The sequence below is a fragment of the Mercurialis annua genome, linkage group LG1-X (genome assembly GCF_937616625.2).
Source record: "Mercurialis annua linkage group LG1-X, ddMerAnnu1.2, whole genome shotgun sequence".
In the NCBI taxonomy this organism is placed as follows: domain Eukaryota; kingdom Viridiplantae; phylum Streptophyta; class Magnoliopsida; order Malpighiales; family Euphorbiaceae; genus Mercurialis; species Mercurialis annua.
In genome coordinates this window covers 44,298,728-44,319,027 of record NC_065570.1, presented here as the reverse complement: position 1 = coordinate 44,319,027, position 20,300 = coordinate 44,298,728, and the positions used below count along the sequence as shown (strand labels likewise).

Sequence of the window (20,300 nt, the reverse complement as noted above, 5' to 3'; positions counted from 1 at the left end):
CTTCTGGACTCTTCATTTCTCTTCTCAATTCTTATATACATATTGGTAAAAAGGTCATTTTGATCCCTCACTTCTTTAACTCAAACCATTTCTCTTTTAAACTTCCTAATTTAACCAAATGGTTAAATTATCCTTTTAACTCAACTTTATACGTATTATTTATATCCAAATAAATAATACTATCCCAAAATTATTATTTCCGTCAATAGTCTTTTAACTACTATACCCGAGGCTTAATTGGCTAATTTACACTTTAGCCCTTGAAACTTTTCAAAAGTTACAATTTAGCCCAAACGCATCCGCGTCCAAATTTTAAAAGGTCTCCGATTGACCCGAAACTTTTACCACATATACTATAAAACATTTCGCGGATCTTGGCGAAATAATTTCCATTTTAAGTCGTAGTGGCTAAATTACCACTTTAGTCCCTGTACCTTATTTCGAGCTTTTCTTGACATTTTCCTTCTAATTCCAATTCTAACTTTAGAATTGAAATATAGTATTAAGTTTCTCGAAAATTATTTCCAATATCGCCACCCTGGCGAAACAGGACTGGACACATAGTCCAATTAAATGCTTCAATATTTTGGGGTATTACATTATGAATGTGTTACTTTAATAAGATTAGTTATGAATGGAATACAAGGTGCTGAATCATCTCTTATCGCTATCCAAAAGATATATGTTGTTTTTGTTCCTCGCCAGCTACTTTTTGCCCATGGAATCGCTCTTCTAGTAATGATTTTTGTATCTATACTTTTTTGAGATGTATTTTATCTGTTAATTAGATGTATCTGAAAGGTATTATTTTTAAATTTTTGTATGTATTATGTAATATTTATTAATCTGTTTTTGTTTACTGTTTTTTGTCTTTTGTTTTGCAGTTTATGGTTTCACCAATATATTTTGCAAGAAGTTTAGTCTACTTTCTTTATTTTGAAAAATGTAGTTGAGCTAGTTCTGAGACATATCGGTGCTTTTTTTAGATGTATTTGAAATGTTTTTTAAATGTACATGATTTATTTCTGAGATGTATCTGAATTATATTTGAAATTTATTTGTTACGTAAATTAGAAATATATAAATATTTCCATTTTTGATATAAACTCATATGTGCAAGATTAACTTAAACCGATGATAAACTTAATGAAAGCATATAGTTATTTGTTCAGTTTATTATGTATATACATATTGGATTCATCGATGATTTATATACACCACTAATACATTCTAGATAAATCGCCGATACAGATACACAACTGATACATCATAGATATATATTTTTATCTTTTTTTATTATTTTAACGAAATAAATTTTTTAGATACACCATAGATTATAATTTTCAAAATCATATGCTCTTATAACAACATATTGCTTAATTTGTCTTAAACTTTTAGCTATCTCTAACTAAAATTTAAGTTTGTTCAGTTTTTATGTATATGCTATTATGTATACATATTAGATACATCAACAAAACATTATATATATAACATTGATATATCGCTGATACATCATTATTATAACTTCTAGAATCAGTCTCCAACTCATAATAATTATTTTTAACGAATAAATTTTGGAGAGGCTGATACATTATAGATATATCGTCGATACATTATTTTCAATGAACAAAAGTAATTCAAATATCGCTATTTAAATAATCCATTATGACAAAACCACATCCTCAACTAATCTAAGTTTCTGGATTTTTGGAGACTTCAAAAAAATTCATGCAATAATAAAAATTTAGTACAATTGCCTAATTAATGAAATTGGTTGATTAATTAATCAAATAAAATCATAAAAATTGAAATTGAGTTGCAAATATATTTTGATACATTAATAATACATAATAGATACATAAATTACACCTGTTTAAATAATTCTGACACGCTGACGCTGATGTGTGACTCGCACGCTTTTCTGACACGCGTGTCAGACGCGTTACTATCACATTTTGTGCGTTTTTACAGCTGTTTGACAGCTGTTAACATGTTTTCTTGACTTTTTTTCACTTTAAGTGTGCCATGTGTCTATTATATAGTGGTTGACTAGAAAACGTAAACTTTCTCCTTCTTTTGTCATGAATGTAAAGAATTTGGTTTTGGCTATTTGAGTAATATTTGATTTATTTTGGAATTTTTTTTCGGTTTGATTTGACTAGTTTATCATCAATATTTTAATTCAAACCAATTAACTGGTTTGGCAATTTCCAAACCAAAATCAAACTGGATAGATTATAAACCAGCAAAATTAATTTGGTTTGATTTGATAATTTTTCCTTTGAAACCAGTTTAAACCATCATCAAACAATTATTTATTTATCATCTAAGATATAAAAAAATTAATAATCTTAAATTATTTATTTTATCATAAAAATAAATATAATATTTATGTAACAAATTATAATAATGACTAAGAAATAAAAAAATATAAAAATTTTATATTATAAATTTTTACATTTTATTAATATAATATTTTAATATTATAGAATTATAATATTTAAAGATCGATAATAAATAGTTATTTCAGCTAATGATATTTAAATATATTATCTTATCACGTATAATTTTAAAAAATAGTGATATAAATTTTATTTTTAAGTTATAATATATAATTTTAATAAAATATGTATTTATGTATATATATATATATATATATATATATATATTGGTTTGGTTTGGTTTATGTTGGTTTTTAATTTTTAAAACCGTAAACCAGACCAATAATTTTTTTTTCTATTTTGCAAACCAAAATCAAACCAACAATTTTTTAAACCGTAATATTTAATTTGGTTTGGTTGAATTGATTTGGTTTGATTGGTTTGAATTTTTTCTGTACAGTCCTAGCCATGGGGATAGAAGGGAATGAGTGATTTCCATTGAAGAGGTAATCCCATTCTTATTATCTAGTGATTTTAGATAAAACAAACACAGACAATAAGAATCGTTCATTCCCATTTCCATTCCCCCCTTTTCTTTGACGAACCAAACGACCCCTTATTATTTCAACTATTTTTTATCTGAAACTCGTTATTTTTTATATATATTTAATGTCTAATAATGAATTGCAAGCTACACAACAAATAATAATAAAAAGTGTATCATTTGCTTACATCTATTAAATTATAACCCTAGATGAACCTAGTCGTGCATAAATTCAAATTTGAAATACACATAATTATTTACAAACGTTTGCAATTTCAACTAGAGTTCTAACTCATTTGGCACATGCGCTGGGCAGAACTCTCCTAAAATCTTGCATGTACTTTTTTTTTTGAAGATAGCTAAGCATGTACTTAAATTTTGGGAGAGAGATTTTTAATTTTATGCTAATATATTAATGAAGTTCAACTTATCACCATTTCATTGTTTGGCCTTGAATTAAGGAAACAAAGGGGGATATACCATCACTACCTAAGATTAAACTCAAACACACTAAACATTGGCCATTAATATTTAGTAATCTAAACAAAAACAGCAAATAAATTGCATTAATACAACAACCCTAATTACAAGGAAAAACAATCCAAAACATACTTTTTCTAACTACCAATGCTTTCATATTTAGTTTCTTACCTCCTCTCTTATCCTCTCTGTTAGGGTTTCCATTTTCTCTCTCACAAGAAATTAAAATTCATAAAATTTATTTCTCAATGTCTCCTTGTGCCATGAAATGCATTTAACACATTTCTTAGAGGGAGAAACAAGGAACATAAAAGGAGATAAAAGAAAAACCCTAATCACATATATCATACAATGGGAGGCTGCATTTCGGCCCCCGTTAAGGCGGGTCGTATTATATCCCGGAGGTTGCACCACGACAGCCGACCAAAACCCTTGCCCGAGAACAGCGTGGCGTCCACTCGGCCTTCGACGGTTTTCCAAGTCGCAAATGTACTTAAAAATCCTAGTGGAAACAACATAAAAGAAAAATATGAATTCGGGAAGGAGTTAGGTAGAGGAGAATTTGGCGTGACGTACCGATGTGTCGATAAAGAAACGGGCGAAACGTACGCGTGTAAGACGATTTCGAAGGCGAAATTGAAAACGGAGATTGATGTTGAAGATGTTAGAAGAGAGGTTGATATAATGGGACATTTGCCTAAACATGCAAATATTGTTAGCTTTAAGGAAGCTTATGAAGATAGAGAAGCTATTTATCTTGTAATGGAAGTTTGTGAAGGTGGTGAACTTTTTGATAGAATTGTGGCTAAGGGCCATTACACCGAACGTGCTGCTTCAATGGTTACTAAGACCATTTTGGAGATTGTTAAGGTAATTTTGTTTCTTTTTATGATTTAGATATATCAGTTCTTGAACATGGAAATAATTAATTATAGGTTTATTCAGTGAGAAATTCTTAGGTAGACTCGGTCTAACACGTCATCCGTAGACCAAACCTATCACATTATGACACGTCATTAAAATGATGGCAATCTTGTAATATTACTATTCAAAGGTGTAAATAAATAAAAAACGAATTTACAAGATTGCCATCATTTTAATGACGTGTCATAATGTGATAGGTTAGTCTACGGATGACGTGGTAGACCGAGTCTACATAAGAATTTCTCTCATTCAGTTATATATGCTCATTTATTAGGCACCAGAAAATAATTCCTCTGATATCTTAACATAAGATAGTATTAATTTACAATGAAATGAGATATTCTTTTGTTTCATTTTATTTTCTCTATTAAAAGATTATTTTCCTTGTTTATTAATGTGGTCTTAGTTGAATTGAACATATTGGTCGTCCATGCATGATCAAAAGATTAATGAGACTGAAGAAGAAATAAAAATTTGGAAAATAATAAACGCAAAATATGCTACTTCTCAAATTTTATCTAATGTCTAAAATTGATATTCGAACTTTGATTTATGTTCATTTAGTTTCTTGAATTCCATTTGCTTATAAGTAGAGATTTTCAAAACTTTTATATTAAATTTTAGTGGTGTGGCTATCAAATTTATCATTTCAATTGTCATATTAGTAATAGATCCATTTAATAACATTCCAGCTTGTGATGTAGCATTTCAGGTCTCATATCAGAAAATTTCATCTGAATTTTATAAGTCTTCATCACTTGAAATATAAAATAGAATTCATGGTACCCAAAAAGTTAAAAATTAAAGTTCAGACGGTCAATTTGATACATTAGATAAAGTTTTGGATACTAGAAATATATCCTACATGATTCAAAGCAATTAGCTATAATTTTATGATATACTACTATGATTGCAGGTATGCCATGATCATGGGGTAATACACAGGGACTTAAAACCTGAAAATTTCCTGTATGCAGATACCCGCGAAAATTCACAATTAAAAGCTATTGATTTTGGTCTCTCCATTTTCTTCCAACCTGGTATGCAAACATTCTCCTTTATATAATCAAAACTGTACTTCTATATAGCACGGAAGCGGAAACGCCATGCGAAACAACATTTTTTACAAGAACAAGTTGTTATAAATATAGAGTTTGAAAGTTTCAGAAGCACTTGTGAAAATATAAACAAATTGACGAATTGTATAACTTGAGAAGTTTCCGTGCAACATAATTAAATTAAGTCCTCGTCTTATGATTCAGGTCAGAGATTCAGTGAAATAGTAGGAAGTCCATATTATATGGCTCCAGAGGTGCTTAGAAGAAATTATGGAGCAGAAGTTGATGTGTGGAGTGCTGGTATCATCCTCTATATTCTCCTTTGTGGAGTTCCTCCTTTTTGGGCTGGTAATTCCATTTCTTTTATACATTATACACAAGATTTTCTGAGTTTTTTTTTCTTGCGAGGTTAATTTTTTAAATGCAATTTTACAGAAACTGAGGAAGGTATTGCACATGCAATTGTGGGAGGCAAAATAGATTTTACAAGGGATCCATGGCCTAGGGTTTCTGAAGATGCAAAAGACCTTGTCAAGAGCATGCTTGATCAGAATCCTTACAGCCGCTTGACAGTTCAAGAAGTACTTGGTTAGTTCATAATGTCGATCAAAATGTAAATATCAGTTAGCCTAATTATTGGTTTATTTACTAATTAGCTTCACATTATTTATATGCATGTATGAAGAACATCCTTGGATACACAATGCATGTGATGTTCCTAATGTGAATCTTGGCGAAAATGTCAGATCAAAGATTAAGCAGTTTTCCTTAATGAACAAGTTCAAGAAGAGAGTTCTTAGAGTAAGTTCTCAACCACTATCATCATTGGCCACGACTACGATTCGAATTCGAGACATTATAGGTTTTAAAACGTGCATTTAATCTTATGTTATTTGATATTCAGGTGGTAGCGGACAATTTGAGTGATGACCAAATAGACGGGATCAAACAGATGTTCTTTATGATGGATACTGACAATACTGGAGATTTAACATTTGAAGAACTCAAACATGGTCTCCAAAAAATTGGACATCCAGTTCCTGATCCTGATGTCCAAATGTTAATGGATGCTGTAAGCCCTAGAATTTAGGATAACCATTTCTGCTTTTAATCTCCGCGCTATCGACTACTAGTAACAGCTGATCATGTGTTTAACAGGCGGATGTTGACGGGAATGGAACACTAAGCATTGAGGAGTTTGTGGCAATGTCTATTCATCTTGTCAAAATTGGCAATGACGAGCACCTTTTTCAGGCTTTCAGATTCTTTGATAAAAACCAAACGGGATTTATCGAGTTCGATGAATTGAGAGATGCAATGATACATGACAATTTAGGTCCTAACTTTGAGCAGGTCATCAACGACATCATATCCGATGTTGATCTCGACAAGGTAAATCAATCTCTAGTTCATTCTACTTTTTCTATAAACCCTATTCATATGTTCCGTTCTAGCACCGCAATCCCACTTTGGTTATTGCTAAACTTTAATAACTTTAATAAGGCCTATGTTGATCCCGCTTGCTACACAGGACGGTCGAATAAGTTATGATGAATTTAGGGCAATGATGAAGAATGGGATGGACTGGAAAATGGCATCCAGACAATATTCAAGAGCAATGCTAAACGCATTGAGCATGAAACTGCTAAAAGACAAATCTATGCAGCTGAAAACATAAAAGTTTCACCTGAGGTAAACCCTAAGTAAATGTAATTACATAATGTTTTGTTGCCTTTGCCTCAGGAAAACAATCAACAAAGATAACTGATTCATCTATGGCAAAATGCTACAACTGTTTAGCTTGTGTATGGTAGGCAATTTTTTTTTGATACAAAAGGAAAGCTATAATATTTGATATTATCAATCAACAGCAGCAAGTATTAGATTATCCTTTTCAAATCCTTTTAATGAGTAAATAGGGAATGTTTTTGACAAAATCACGTGTTTTTTTAATGTATTTTAGACTTGAGAGAGAGTACACTGTAGCGACTCCTACTGTCCACAATTCCATGCTATCGGGATTTTATGATTTCAGAAGGCAGTTCCAGGCCGGTTTCATTTCTCTTGGAACCGTGAACCAATGATCCCAAACAGGAACCGCTGGTTCATGAACCATGGCCGTCTCTAGTCCAGGACTATCAATACCAGCATATTTAATATATTCAAATGAGGCTTTGGATCATGCATCTTCCACAATGCATTATCATACGTAACAATAATGAGAGAAAAAGTTCAAGTACTTACGGAAAAAAATTAAACAGCAATGTAACATTTGAAGAATTGACATCAGATTTTACAGTAAACATAAAAGAAAATGAACATCGCTACAAAGTATCCGATAAACATAAAATTAGGAGAGACGATTCTACAAATAATGAAAATTCACAAGAAAGTGTCCAACAAACACAATAGTCAAAGAAGATACAAGCCTCCAAATAGTAAAAAAACTATTTCAATATATATCACAATGATTAACATGAACCCCAAATTGTTCAAACCCAACAGTTTAAACTAAACACAGGCAAGTTTGTCCCATCAATTTACCGGCTGTAGATAGCATACTCCAGTAAGAAAGGACGAAACACAACTTAAACAGTCTATTGATTAGTATAATTACTTTTCACAAATGAGTTTGACAATAGATGTAAAATAATATTTGCATTTGAATATTATAGTCGACAAAAGCAAGTTGTAGAAGCCTTATGATCATAATAGTTAGAAAATTATATACAAGTTGGTGCCCCCCTCCATACACACAAGTAATCAAAAAATTCTCTTTACCCCCCTCCCAATAATCCATTGACATCTACATACCATGACGCAGTGAGCAGAATAGCAAAAAGAACTTGCCCAAAAATACCTCAAGTACAAAGTACTTTCCAGCATTAGCCTATTTGGACTTCAACTTGCTTGGAAAAGTATGTTCCAACTACGAACCATCAACGGAAGTGTACCAAAGTTCAAACAGATGTCAAAGCATACCTGCCACGTAACGTAATGGAACATTACCATCTGGAATAATGAATTTAATCATCTGCAGTTCTGCTCGAGTCACCAGATATAGCGTTTCCTTTTCCCCTGCCACCTCTCCCCTTGCCGAGACCTGCATTTTTTGAGATTGTTGTCTTGCTACAACCACCAAGAGAGTCCACATCTGCTAGACCATTCTCCAGTGCTCTAACTAAATTCTCGAAGTAATTCTTTGTGACGCTGTTGCAGTAAGAAATACAGGATACCTGAGTCAGTTAAGCTTACCACCCAGCACAAACCTCACCATATGCTTATCAGTTATCAAAAAACCATCCCATAAAAACATTTTGTGAAAAATTTAAACTTAATAATTGGAGCAGTTTTCAATAACTTATATCGAAAATGATTACTGTCAACCTGATAGAGGGGCGATGGCACAAATGCTATAGATGCCTAAAAAAACATACAGAATTGGAGAAAAAAATACTTGAAATGGAATTGTGAAACAGTTTTTGATTTACAACTTCAAACTAGATGAGGTACAAAGACTCTTAAACTTATGATATGCAGGATCTGAAAATTGTGACCAACTATTTCAAACTGTCTTGTGATGTTACTAATGCAAACTATACAATTTGTTTGCAATATGCAAAAGGAAATGGAATGCTTTTTAACGACCTTATTTACCTAACCTAAACACACTTATTTATAATTATGATAGGTTCTAAACCCCACGGGTTGAAAATAAAAAAAGGTAGAGTTACTATAAGAGTCTCATTCAACAAAGCAATTCTCACTACAGAAATGCCATTAATAGCAAATAGATCTTAGCAGATTTAAATTGAAGTAGTTAGTTGCTGACTTGCGATTTAAATATTCACTTAATAAATTTGCAATATATTATTTGCTAGCATCATGGCCACTTCTAAATTGCTATAGATATGGTAAGGGAAGATCCGACTCATGATACCAATACTTTAATGTCTTTGATTACTATGACTCGTATGCATAAGTAAATCTCCTAATAAATATATAAATACATAGTACATAAAGACAATTCATGTAAATTAATAGAATTGAGGAATCTCATAAAAACAAGTAAATATTTTCTACTATATAATTAACTGCACAAAACTATCCACCTTGTTTGACAGACTTGAGCCAGAGAAGAGTTCAACTCAATAACCATAAATAAATACACCTCACCAAAACTGTTAATGAAACATCAATGAATAATCCCAATCAAATACCTCGTCAACCCAGCTAACTTTGTTCGGAACTCGTTAAATTCCTCAGAGGGGCCATCAGCAGCAAGGAATTGCTGTAGATCTTTCTCTGCACATTGATGAAGCCTTTCTAGGCCAGACTCGGCCTCACCTGAAGAAACACATAGATTCTAATGTAAATGGTCACTACAGCCGAGAATAGAAATAAATCAAATGTAAATCTTTTTCTCCAATAAATATTCCTTCTTCTTTTATAAAATTTGACACAAACATGGACATCTAAGTGGCTTGAACCAATACCCAGATATATATTACAAACACTGCAAGACAGATGGTGCTTTTGCAATCCCTTCTAACTGTTTAATGATATATACCTTGCAAGTACTCAAAAAATTGTCTCTTTGCATGCTCATGCTCAGGTAAGTAATACCCATATGAATAAGTCCATTTCAATACTCGTCTGCATTCAACTATCTGTGAACAAGTAACAGGAACGCAAATAATATTAAAAAAACTAGACACATGGCTTTTTTAATATTTTCCTTTTTCTTTCATTTCCAAGTTGTTTAAAGGGAATGACATAGTCCCCACATTTCCTCTTTTATTACTCTCTTGGAATAGAAAACAGTAGTACATCAATTTGCATCACAAAAACAAACTTTAAAATTAGATTCACCTGAAGCAAGGCATCTGTAATGAACTTGAGTTGGGTTTCGGGTGTGCATTGTATGTCACTGAGTTTCCCAAGCTAGAAAAAAAAATCAGGAAATCTATGTGGTTATATGAGCTTCAACAGCATAGAAATAGAGCCCTATTAGTAAAACAGAAAAATAGAAAAAATATATTGCATAAGTAAAGAAGCACAATTGACAGTATTATTAGGGGGATACAGGAATTGAACAATAAAGAATCTTAAACAGTTTTCATTTAATATTGTGCATGTTTAATCATGAAAGTTCGCACACGTAGTATAGTTATTAGGTCGCTCCTCCCTAAATAGGTGACTAGGTGACCGACAAAAAAAAAAGTCCCTCCATTAGAAGCAACCTCAGCTCTTCTAATACCAATGGCATAAAATTTAGCATATCATTGACCAAGTATGAGCGTCCAAATCAATAAAGTTACTTACAAGCACATTTTGCATTTGATTCAAATCTGCCAGCGCTTTTTGCCTTGACTGCCACATCAAAAAGATAAGATTTCAGATCAATTAATTATATACCACGCTATACTTTGCACGCAAAAACATTTAAAGTTCTAGAAGAGAAACAGAGATGAATGAAAATAACTGAGGCAGATTGTGCTCCAGAGAAGTATAAGTCTCTCCATAGATTGGTGTAAAAGGTAAACTTAAGTGCAATCAAAGATTTAGAGGTTGGTGGCTTAGCAAATCCTACTAAAGACAATGATAGCAACTAATCAATACTTTTAGTAATATGTTGTACATTTTAACTTGGAAAACGTAAAAGTTGATTTAAAAAGGTAAACTAGTTATATAACTATAAGTATCCAGTTGATCACATACAATAGCTGAGAACAATCCTCAACATGTTAACACAGTACTCCAACTATTACCTCAATGATGAATTATTAAAACTCTTCTATACACACCTATGACATTCACACGCTATAAATATCCTTCCCACATCTATTCCTTCTACTATCTCTCTATGTTCACCTACAGTATATCTGATTACCCTGTTATTTGTATTAAACATAGCCATTTTTCCATGCACAAGCAAGGCCATGTCATCATAAAGAACCAAATACCATAATTTCAGTATCATGGCAAACCTGTGTCAAGCATACAGCACCCAGCTCAAGCCAACAAGCAATAGCAGGCAACTGAGTTAAAACCAGGCTTCATTACCTAATAAAAGACAAACATGCACTAGGCAGGCCAAACAAGCTAATGCAAACGATCAGCTCTCAAGAAAATATTAGGATAGAGCCCCTCAAACAAGCTAATGCAAATCACAAATCAATTCAACACTAAACTGAAATGATGTCAGACCACAAATAATTGCCTCCAATTGAATTAGAGGTGTTAGATCAGGTAATAAAACTAAAGAGTACTTCCATGCTAAATGGTTATAATAGTCATTATACTACAGCCTATACAGAAAAAGAAAGTGCATCTTTTTTTCCTTTTTTGCCCATTTGGTTAGAAAAAACCACTGGAGAAATGGGCCATACAGGTTCCTTGCATTTTGTTTGCCCGCTGAGAATAAGTAACTATGAAACCATGCCATAGAATATCATAAAAACAGCAATAGATCATCAAGATAACGGCATACCGATTGATTGCTTGCCCATCGTTCGTAATAATGAGTATACCGCTCCAAAGAATTTTTTGCCATTTCACACCTCCTCTCTGCTTCATCATACTATAACCAATAACATCAATTTCGCAAGTCATACAGAGAGATGTATCTGTCCTACTATGGTATCAAAAACAAGATATTTTACCCAAAAAAAATAAAATGAAACTCTCCATGCCCTTACCTGACCCTCTTGTTTTGCTGCTTCATATCTGTTACAAGCATAGAAACCACCTGTCCTCTCACCATGATCAGACCAAGCACCAAGGCATAACCTGCATTTACAAATTCACACAAAATAAGTAAATTTTGCTGCATTTGAGCATAAAGGCGACAAAAGACTAATTAATCAAGATCCAATAGAAAACACAAAACTTTACCAGCAAAAATCAAATTTACAAGGTGGTGTGCACGTCATGTGCATACACCCTTGGTTCTTTTCAATTGGTCGCTTGCACTTAGGACAAGGCTTGGAATTGGCAAGGATCCTGACAGTCATAAGATCCAACGTTAATATAGGAAAAGGACAAAAAATAAAACTAACCAAAAAAAGTTACAGCTCATTGTCTTACAGCAACATGAATGCAAAAGTGAGTATTTCATGCCATTAGAAATAATAATAAGAGGGAATAGGCAACAACATCATTATAATGAATTTGAGGCTTGCTTTCTCATTGAAAAACTATTTGTCCTGCAGTACACTATAATATCTTGTGTTGAAAACAGGTGACCATTTGTGTAAACAGATACATGTATCCAGATGGTACGTACTTTCATCCTCTGCTAACTTTTATTAGCCCAACTGCGGCTCAACCCCATCCCCTGGGATCACTTAATACCATGCAACTTACTTGAAGAAATTTAACGCTAATGACATGATGTCACAAACATTTCCAACTCAATTGGAATAATACTTTACCTGTATTTGCTTCCTCTTTAAATAATTATGACACTTTCCCAGGCCCAATTTCAATAATCATACTATTGAATTACTACTACAAAAAGCTCATCCAAATAGTTGCATAATTTCCAACAAAATGATGATTAACCAGTGATTCACTTTAGTATAGATTGACGGGATATTAATCTCTCTTGAAACTATAAACAGATCACACATGGCATATCCTAACATTTTAGAATTTTGATAAAGAAGCTAGGAGGAGAGAGACATAAGATGCAATATATGAAGACAGTGTACTTTTTGCAAATAATATATACTATAAGAACTACATCCATCAAACATATGGATAAACCATAACGTAGACCCACTGGATTTGTGTATGCGCCTGCATATGTTCCTGCCACAGTCACTGATTTCTCACAGACAATTACATCTATCAATCAAAAAATTCTTCCACAATACAACCAGGGTCACATAGCAAGAAACTGTAAACTCATGAAAAAACAAAGCAAGACCACTTGAAAGGGAAAACATCAGTGTTGCATGCCGATAAAATCTTACAGGGGAGCCTTAAGGGTTTTAAGTACATCATGGAAGCTATAATCATAAAAAGTAGCATCAGATGAATATATTCTCTACCAGTTCATGTTTTCAGACTCTGCACCGTTCTTCAAAATCCACTTTGCTACAGTTCCACAATCCACAGGACGATGAGCTTCCTCTGTGCACTGCAATAATCAATGTACTTACTAATTCATGTCCACGGTAATTTTAAAACATGCACTTTTACATCAATATCAACACTATAAGGTTCCAAGAAGATCTTGGAAAATTACATATTAATAGAAATACATAAAAATTCTAAAAATTAACTTGTAGCTTTTTCCAACTTTATTGACTCTTTAATTTTATCAAATTAAAGCTTAGAATAGGACACTGATGACACAATTGTTATTAATGTACATAATAGACTAGAACTAGACTTCTTAGGTTATGTTTGAAATTTTGCACATAACAGAGAAATTATTCAAGTTGTGTCAGTTTATAATGTTAACTTTTCTTTTTAAGTTCCAAAATTGTTAATTTAATGCATAAACTGTTTCTGAATCAGAAAAAACGAGGAAGCTGTAGCATATTTGGACTCCTATATATCCACTCATGTAGTACTTAATTTCATTTTACAATAAACAAAAAATTAAACTGAAACTTCATGAAGAAACAGATGTACCCATATTTAAGTCGATGTAATATTTCTAACATTACAAAAAGGGAAGCAAGTGCCTGCTCTTAATTGTTAGTTATTAGGACTTCCTAAATTCATTAAATGGTCTTTCTGCATCTATTAGTTGCAGCATTTGTGAGCTTATAACAAATACGGTCAGACGTCAAAGCCCTCAGTAAGGAAAAGATTCTTTTTCTGGCATCCTATGGAGAATAACTGAAAATTTCAAGATCAATATCAACTACTGTATGTTAATATATAAAGTTTCATATATAAAATTGCTCATATACTTTTGCATTTAGCAAACTATGACAACAAAAAGATCCATGCTTACATGCATTAAAGGAAACTCACATTCCAGCAAAAGCAATAAGAACAGAGGCATGACACGTCAAAGCTTCCATCACCAGCTGCAAAGCCAACAGCATACTCACACCCAGGTGCAGGACACCACTTGGTCTAAAAAAACATGAATTGCCAGTAACAACAAAGGTCAGAAGCAGATATCATAAGAACTTAATCCTTCAATCACAAGAAGAGACGACTATCAATGTAAACTGAGTTCAGCTGCCTACCAGAAGGGAAATGAACCCAACTTTTAATTTCAAAAACGCATAAAATTGAAATTTAAAAAGACAGTAATCAACAAAGGAATAAAATATAAGACATTTTGAGGCTCACCTTTCTATTGTCTTCAATGTAGGACCGAAGAAGATAACGAGAATACTTCTCCTTATCCTCATCAGATGCCAAAGAATTTATCATATCCTGACCAATAGCAGCTTGACAAGATGGTATGGGACATCTCAGCATCAAACATCCAGGACCATCCTTAACAGTTGTACTAATGTAACCTAGGGTAACAGCATACAACACAAATGTATTAAAAACCAAAATAGAAAGGTGAACAAGAAATTAAGCTAAAGGAAAACCAGCAATGATGTCAATCAACTGCATGGTTTCAACTAATTGGAACTGTAAATTACTACTGGACGAAAGCGTGGCATACTTGCTCCAAGTTAAAGCCCTTGATTCTAGTAAGGAACAAGTATCTGTAAATAGGGCTGTACATACTTCATATAACCCACCCAAACCAAAAAAGTAAATCCAACCCAAACTGATATTTACATTTTATTGATAAACCAATGGTTTATTTGACTGTTATTACCCAAACAGAATATGTGGTCAGTTTATACGGGTTACACATTTCTGTTTCATATGGCCACTCCTTTAGACTTCAGCAAATTTTTTAACCATCAATACTTCTTTATGGCCTAGTTTATTTAGTTCCTATGAGCTGTTCAAATAAATTATGTTTGAATATATTAGGTGAGTATTAGTTTATATTGAGTTGAAATACAGTAGGGTGTTCAATATTGAATTTAGAATAAAATTAAAATTATAAATTTGAAAATTTATGCTTGAAAAGGATGGTTCCAAAATATACTTTTTCTTATATTTTTTATTTTTATTTTCTTTTTTAAGTATAATTTAACAGACCTATTTTTAAAAATCGAATAAATTTTAAATTTGTTTCATTATTCATAGTAAGAATATATTATTGTTTTAATGCAGTATATATACATATAATAGTTTACTAATCAAAATAAGTTGAACAGGTATAGTTGATTCAGTCACATTCTATTTTGACATAGTTTCAGATGGTATATTTTCATTGTTTTGATGCATTTGGAATGCTTTAATTTTTTTCTTAATATAATATGTTAAATATTTTAAATTAAATTTAAATACTAAAAAAGATTAAAGAAAGAAATTAAATATAAAAAAAAAATTAAAATGATCAGTTGAATAAGGTTGGGTATGTATGCACAGCTCTAACTCTATCAGATGCCACAAGATATGGTCGGGGTGATGCACCTAACCGTTCTCCAGAAACCTCATGCCTAGAGGAATATGATTATGTGAAACCTCAAATCCAAAGAAAATAAAATTACATAACCCATATAAACCACTTAACTGAGAATAATTAAATCGGTATAACCCAAATAAATTGTGTCGTAACCCAGTTTAATATTAAAATTCAGTTTGGGTCCAAAAATTCTCATAACCGCCCCAAACTGAATTTGAACACCCCTATCTGTAAAGGGTATACCAATAAATGTTCCCAAGTACATTGGAGTCTAGAAAACGGGAAAACCAAGAAATTGGAAAGATGATGACCAAACTTCTTCATTTACTACATTGATTTGCCACAGGAGGTACAGTTAACAGGTTGCCCTCACAAGAAAACATACTTCAACTAATCTATCCAATGCCATTAAACTAGCATGATGCTCAATTCACCAACTCCTAGTACACATAAACTACAGCAAACACTTCTCTCCAATATCATGACATTACTTTACTTGTTTTAACCATAATAAGTTAATAACTGAGAATAATAATAACATTAACAATCAAGAAGCAGGTGATCAACATACTGGCCGAGTGATTTACACATTAACAGCAGCCCACAACAAATTTCCTAATAATTAACAAATCAACGAGCATGAATATTTAGACAATGTTTAAAAGATACATTTTCCGTTTTATTTTACCTAAAAAAAAGACCCATCTTTTTGTTGAACTCATTACACCACCCTTTAACTTACATTTCTAATAGCATTAATGTGGATATCCAGTTACACGCCTTAAACTGTTTTTTCCCACAGTTAGACACTTCTTAGTCATATTCATTATATCACTTTTCTCTTATCTTTTTTCCGTCTCTCTTTCGCTTTGGAGTTTGAATGCTCTCAACTAACTGTTAAAAACAAGCTAAATTCCTAATATGAAACCCTTTACAAATGAGAAGTAAAAGTTGAATTAATTTGATGGGTTCACATAATAGTTCAGGGTACAGCAACTTTCACAATTTGTATAGGATCAAATTTATAAATTAAGCCTTTAGAATTAAAAAAAAATAAGGATATAGTATAGACCAATTGGAAACCAAGATAAACCTTCGGAAATATGTTCCAAAATTCAGACTATTTAATATAATAGAACCACAAATAAAAAGGAGTATGGATGGAAAACTTAAAAGAATATATATAATAACTACAATAACAGAATTTAAGGTAGATGCTTCAACAAAAAATATCAGAACAACCTGACCAGCATGCTCTACAGAATGGATGGCCGCAAGCAGCTGAAGTAATTTTATTGTGGTGGAAATATTCAAAACAGATACCACAACTAAGCTGCCAAACAAAATCAACCACACAAACAATAGTATCATAATTAGACATATTCAACAAAATCGGCCTAAATATGCATTAAAACTGAAGCACTTACTTCTCTAGCATTGGAATGTTGAACAACTGGTTTGTTCAGCACACCAACAGATCTCCGGACAGCTTCTTCATCAGCAAACCATTCATCATGCACCTTACTAACACTCCTGTAAGACCAATTTTTTTCAGAAACCACAACTCCAAAAAACAATCAGCAGTTTCGCAGCATATTGCTAATGAAATAAGGAAACAAACAGAAATTTTCCCACATAAATCCCTTGTAAAATACTCAAATAGTATCTTCCCCAAGACAAAAAAATTTACTCAATAATCTATTTGCTGTGCAATGCTCTGACAAACTAGGAATTGTAAAAGCAAACAAAAAAGAGGACATATGACATCAAAAAGAAATACCAATTATATTGACGGAGCAAGATGATTGCTTCAGATTTTGATATGGAAAGGACAGTGGACACTCTGGTGATATCATCTTCCTGGCGTTGTCTTATATCTGATTCCGTCAAGGTAATATAATTTTGCTGGAATGATAAAACAATTTAGAATTTAGAAAATAAGTTAATACCAATACCATTTGAAATAAGTTAAAAGACCTACTCAGTTGTCACATATTACCCTTTCTTATCATTTGTTCCCAAGATCTAAAAGTGATGCTAAACTTACAGCCTAAAGGAAAAGGCGAAGAATATTTGTAGAATGTGAAGCCTCACACGTCTGTGATAGATTAATCCTCAAAAATGTATAACTTAAACTCGACAAGTAATTCATAAACAACAAAAAGACTCACTTCCGATGGTTTGGAGACCATAAAGTAAAAAGCTTATCTGGCATTAAACAATCACACATAACAAATCCATAGAACGTATTGTTTACCTTCAGTACATGCATATGAATTTCTTTCAAGACCATTCTAATCAAATATCTTGTAGTACAATCAAGTTACCCTTTTCCAGTAAATACATATTAAATTAATACCATGTAAATTCACAATCAACATGAACATGATCAAAATAACTCCAAGCTTAAACCCTTGTTTGATTCAACTCTAATCTAGAATTCATTATAAAACTCATTTGGAATAGGCATAATCAATTTTATATGAATAGACATAATCAAAATAACTCCAAGCTAAAACATAATCAATTTTATACGTTTTCCACTAATAACAAAACTAATTTTGAGAAAATTAGAAAAAAAACCTGAGAACGAGCCGCCACGGACTCATCGAGATCATCATCGGAAGCTTCAGCCATATAATCATCATCGCAGTCGCCGTCGTCGCTATAACCATAATCTTCACCCTCGTCTGAATCCATATGCTCCTCGATTACAATGATTAAATTCCCAAAACCCTAACTTTTCCAATGTTCGAAATTGGAGTTAGGTGTGATCAGATAATTTGAGGAACCCAATTAATTTGTTTTTAACTTTTGTGTCTCTGTCAAACTATTTAATTATATTAATGAGAAAGAGAAAGTGGAAGGTATAGTGAAAATACAGTGGGAAGAGTGTGACGGTAAATAATGACAAGGTAGGTAAAAATCTTTTGGTAAATCTAATACTCCCTCCATCCCATTTAAAAAGTTCCATATTTTATTTTAGAATGTCCTATTTAAAAAGTTTTATTACTATTTTTAATATTTTTTAATAAATATCCTAGTTTACCCTTCATTTAGTCATCTTAAAGACATCCTATGGCAAATTCCACTACCATTAATAGGGATAAAACATAAAAAAATATGAAAAAATAAAGATAATAAATATTTTTTTAATCTGTGTGTAAAATCAAATGGACTTCTCAAACAGGACGGAGAAAATAATATATTTTCATTGTTTGTAGAGAGTCTTATTTTTACTTAAACAGTTCAAATCAATACTTCAACTTATTGAACCATAAATTGATGACCCGTATCAATCTCAACTTTTTTAAAAAGTGTAAGGGATTCAATTGTAATAAAGGAAAAAGAAGAAAAGACGCATATTATTGAATTAAGAATTTTTTTTAGTTTAAAAAAGAAAATTGTAATCAAATTTATAAAACCCGACCACTTTTTACGGTTTAACCGGTTTATATGGATTTTCTCGATTCAACCGTTTGAACCGAAAATTAAATTCTCAAAAAAATCGAACCGAGACATTCTAGTTTAATTTTTAAAATACAGTTTCAATAATTTCTAAAAATAGCTCATCTACCATTTAATAAGTATATTAACATTATCAGTGCAAAATCAAAAGAGCTACTTTGGAAACTCTGAGATTATTTGAATATAATTTTTTAAAAATTAGATTTTAATAATTTGTCATACTTAGATGTGGTCATAAGCGGGTTTGGCCCGTTAATCCAATCAGATGTCACGACCCGAATTTCATCCTAATCCAAGTCACGGCCGGTACTAGGAAATGGGAATGGTTGTTTCGAAACCCGTAGCAAGCCTAGAACCTATAGAAATTTTTCACAAATATTGTTACTGGAACGTACCTCGCGTACGATTCGTTTTCAGAAAACACCATTAAAACTTTTTCCATTTAACGCAAACACATTTCTGAAATTATATATACCAGGGACTTAAGTCTCGCTTGCCTTAACACATAGGCAGCCCTGTTTCAGACCACATGCCACTGTTAATATGTTTAAGAAAATAATGCAGACATCTATGCGTCTCGCAACGGTGTTATTAAACATATTAAAATACACAACGGACCGGTTACACGTAGCCGGCGTATATAAAACATACTGTTTTTGACCTTCACAAAAACACACGAGGCTGACCCGGTAACTAGATACATATGCCACTATGCAGCCACCCAGAAGGTAACACACACGCACTAGATCCTATCAGAGTATCTAAACAAAGGATTAGTGGCACGGCTGCTGGCATATTACACTTATAGTATTGCATCACATTGAGAGTACAAAATCCTATGTAGAATACCAAAGGAGAGCTCCCCTGATGTAGGAATGTGGAAGCTCGACTGACCTCAAAGCTCGTTTCCTGAAAATGGGAAACAACAACGGGGT

At 32.3% G+C, this 20,300-nt stretch overlaps 2 protein-coding genes across 2 annotated transcripts; one reads left to right on the top strand and one right to left on the bottom strand.

Annotated features, from left to right (window-relative positions):
• The first annotated feature begins 3,559 nt into the window (after positions 1–3,559).
• On the top strand, positions 3,560–7,288 carry LOC126687105 (calcium-dependent protein kinase 24-like). Its single transcript, XM_050381486.2, has 8 exons — positions 3,560–4,275; positions 5,246–5,369; positions 5,592–5,735; positions 5,823–5,975; positions 6,073–6,188; positions 6,292–6,459; positions 6,546–6,779; positions 6,919–7,288. The coding sequence occupies exons 1-8, from the start codon at positions 3,757–3,759 to the stop codon at positions 7,063–7,065; spliced, it is 1,605 nt and encodes a 534-aa protein (XP_050237443.1). The 5' UTR covers positions 3,560–3,756; the 3' UTR covers positions 7,066–7,288.
• Positions 7,289–8,026: 738 nt separating this feature from the next.
• On the bottom strand, positions 8,027–18,731 carry LOC126687092 (probable E3 ubiquitin-protein ligase ARI7). Its single transcript, XM_050381465.1, has 15 exons — positions 18,481–18,731; positions 17,678–17,802; positions 17,325–17,430; positions 17,140–17,230; positions 14,709–14,881; positions 14,382–14,486; positions 13,445–13,533; positions 12,285–12,392; positions 12,089–12,179; positions 11,881–11,970; positions 10,713–10,760; positions 10,260–10,331; positions 9,958–10,057; positions 9,608–9,734; positions 8,027–8,597 (listed from the first exon to the last, which is right to left on the bottom strand). The coding sequence occupies exons 1-15, from the start codon at positions 18,595–18,597 to the stop codon at positions 8,414–8,416; spliced, it is 1,626 nt and encodes a 541-aa protein (XP_050237422.1). The 5' UTR covers positions 18,598–18,731; the 3' UTR covers positions 8,027–8,413.
• Between the last annotated feature and the right edge of the window lie 1,569 nt (positions 18,732–20,300).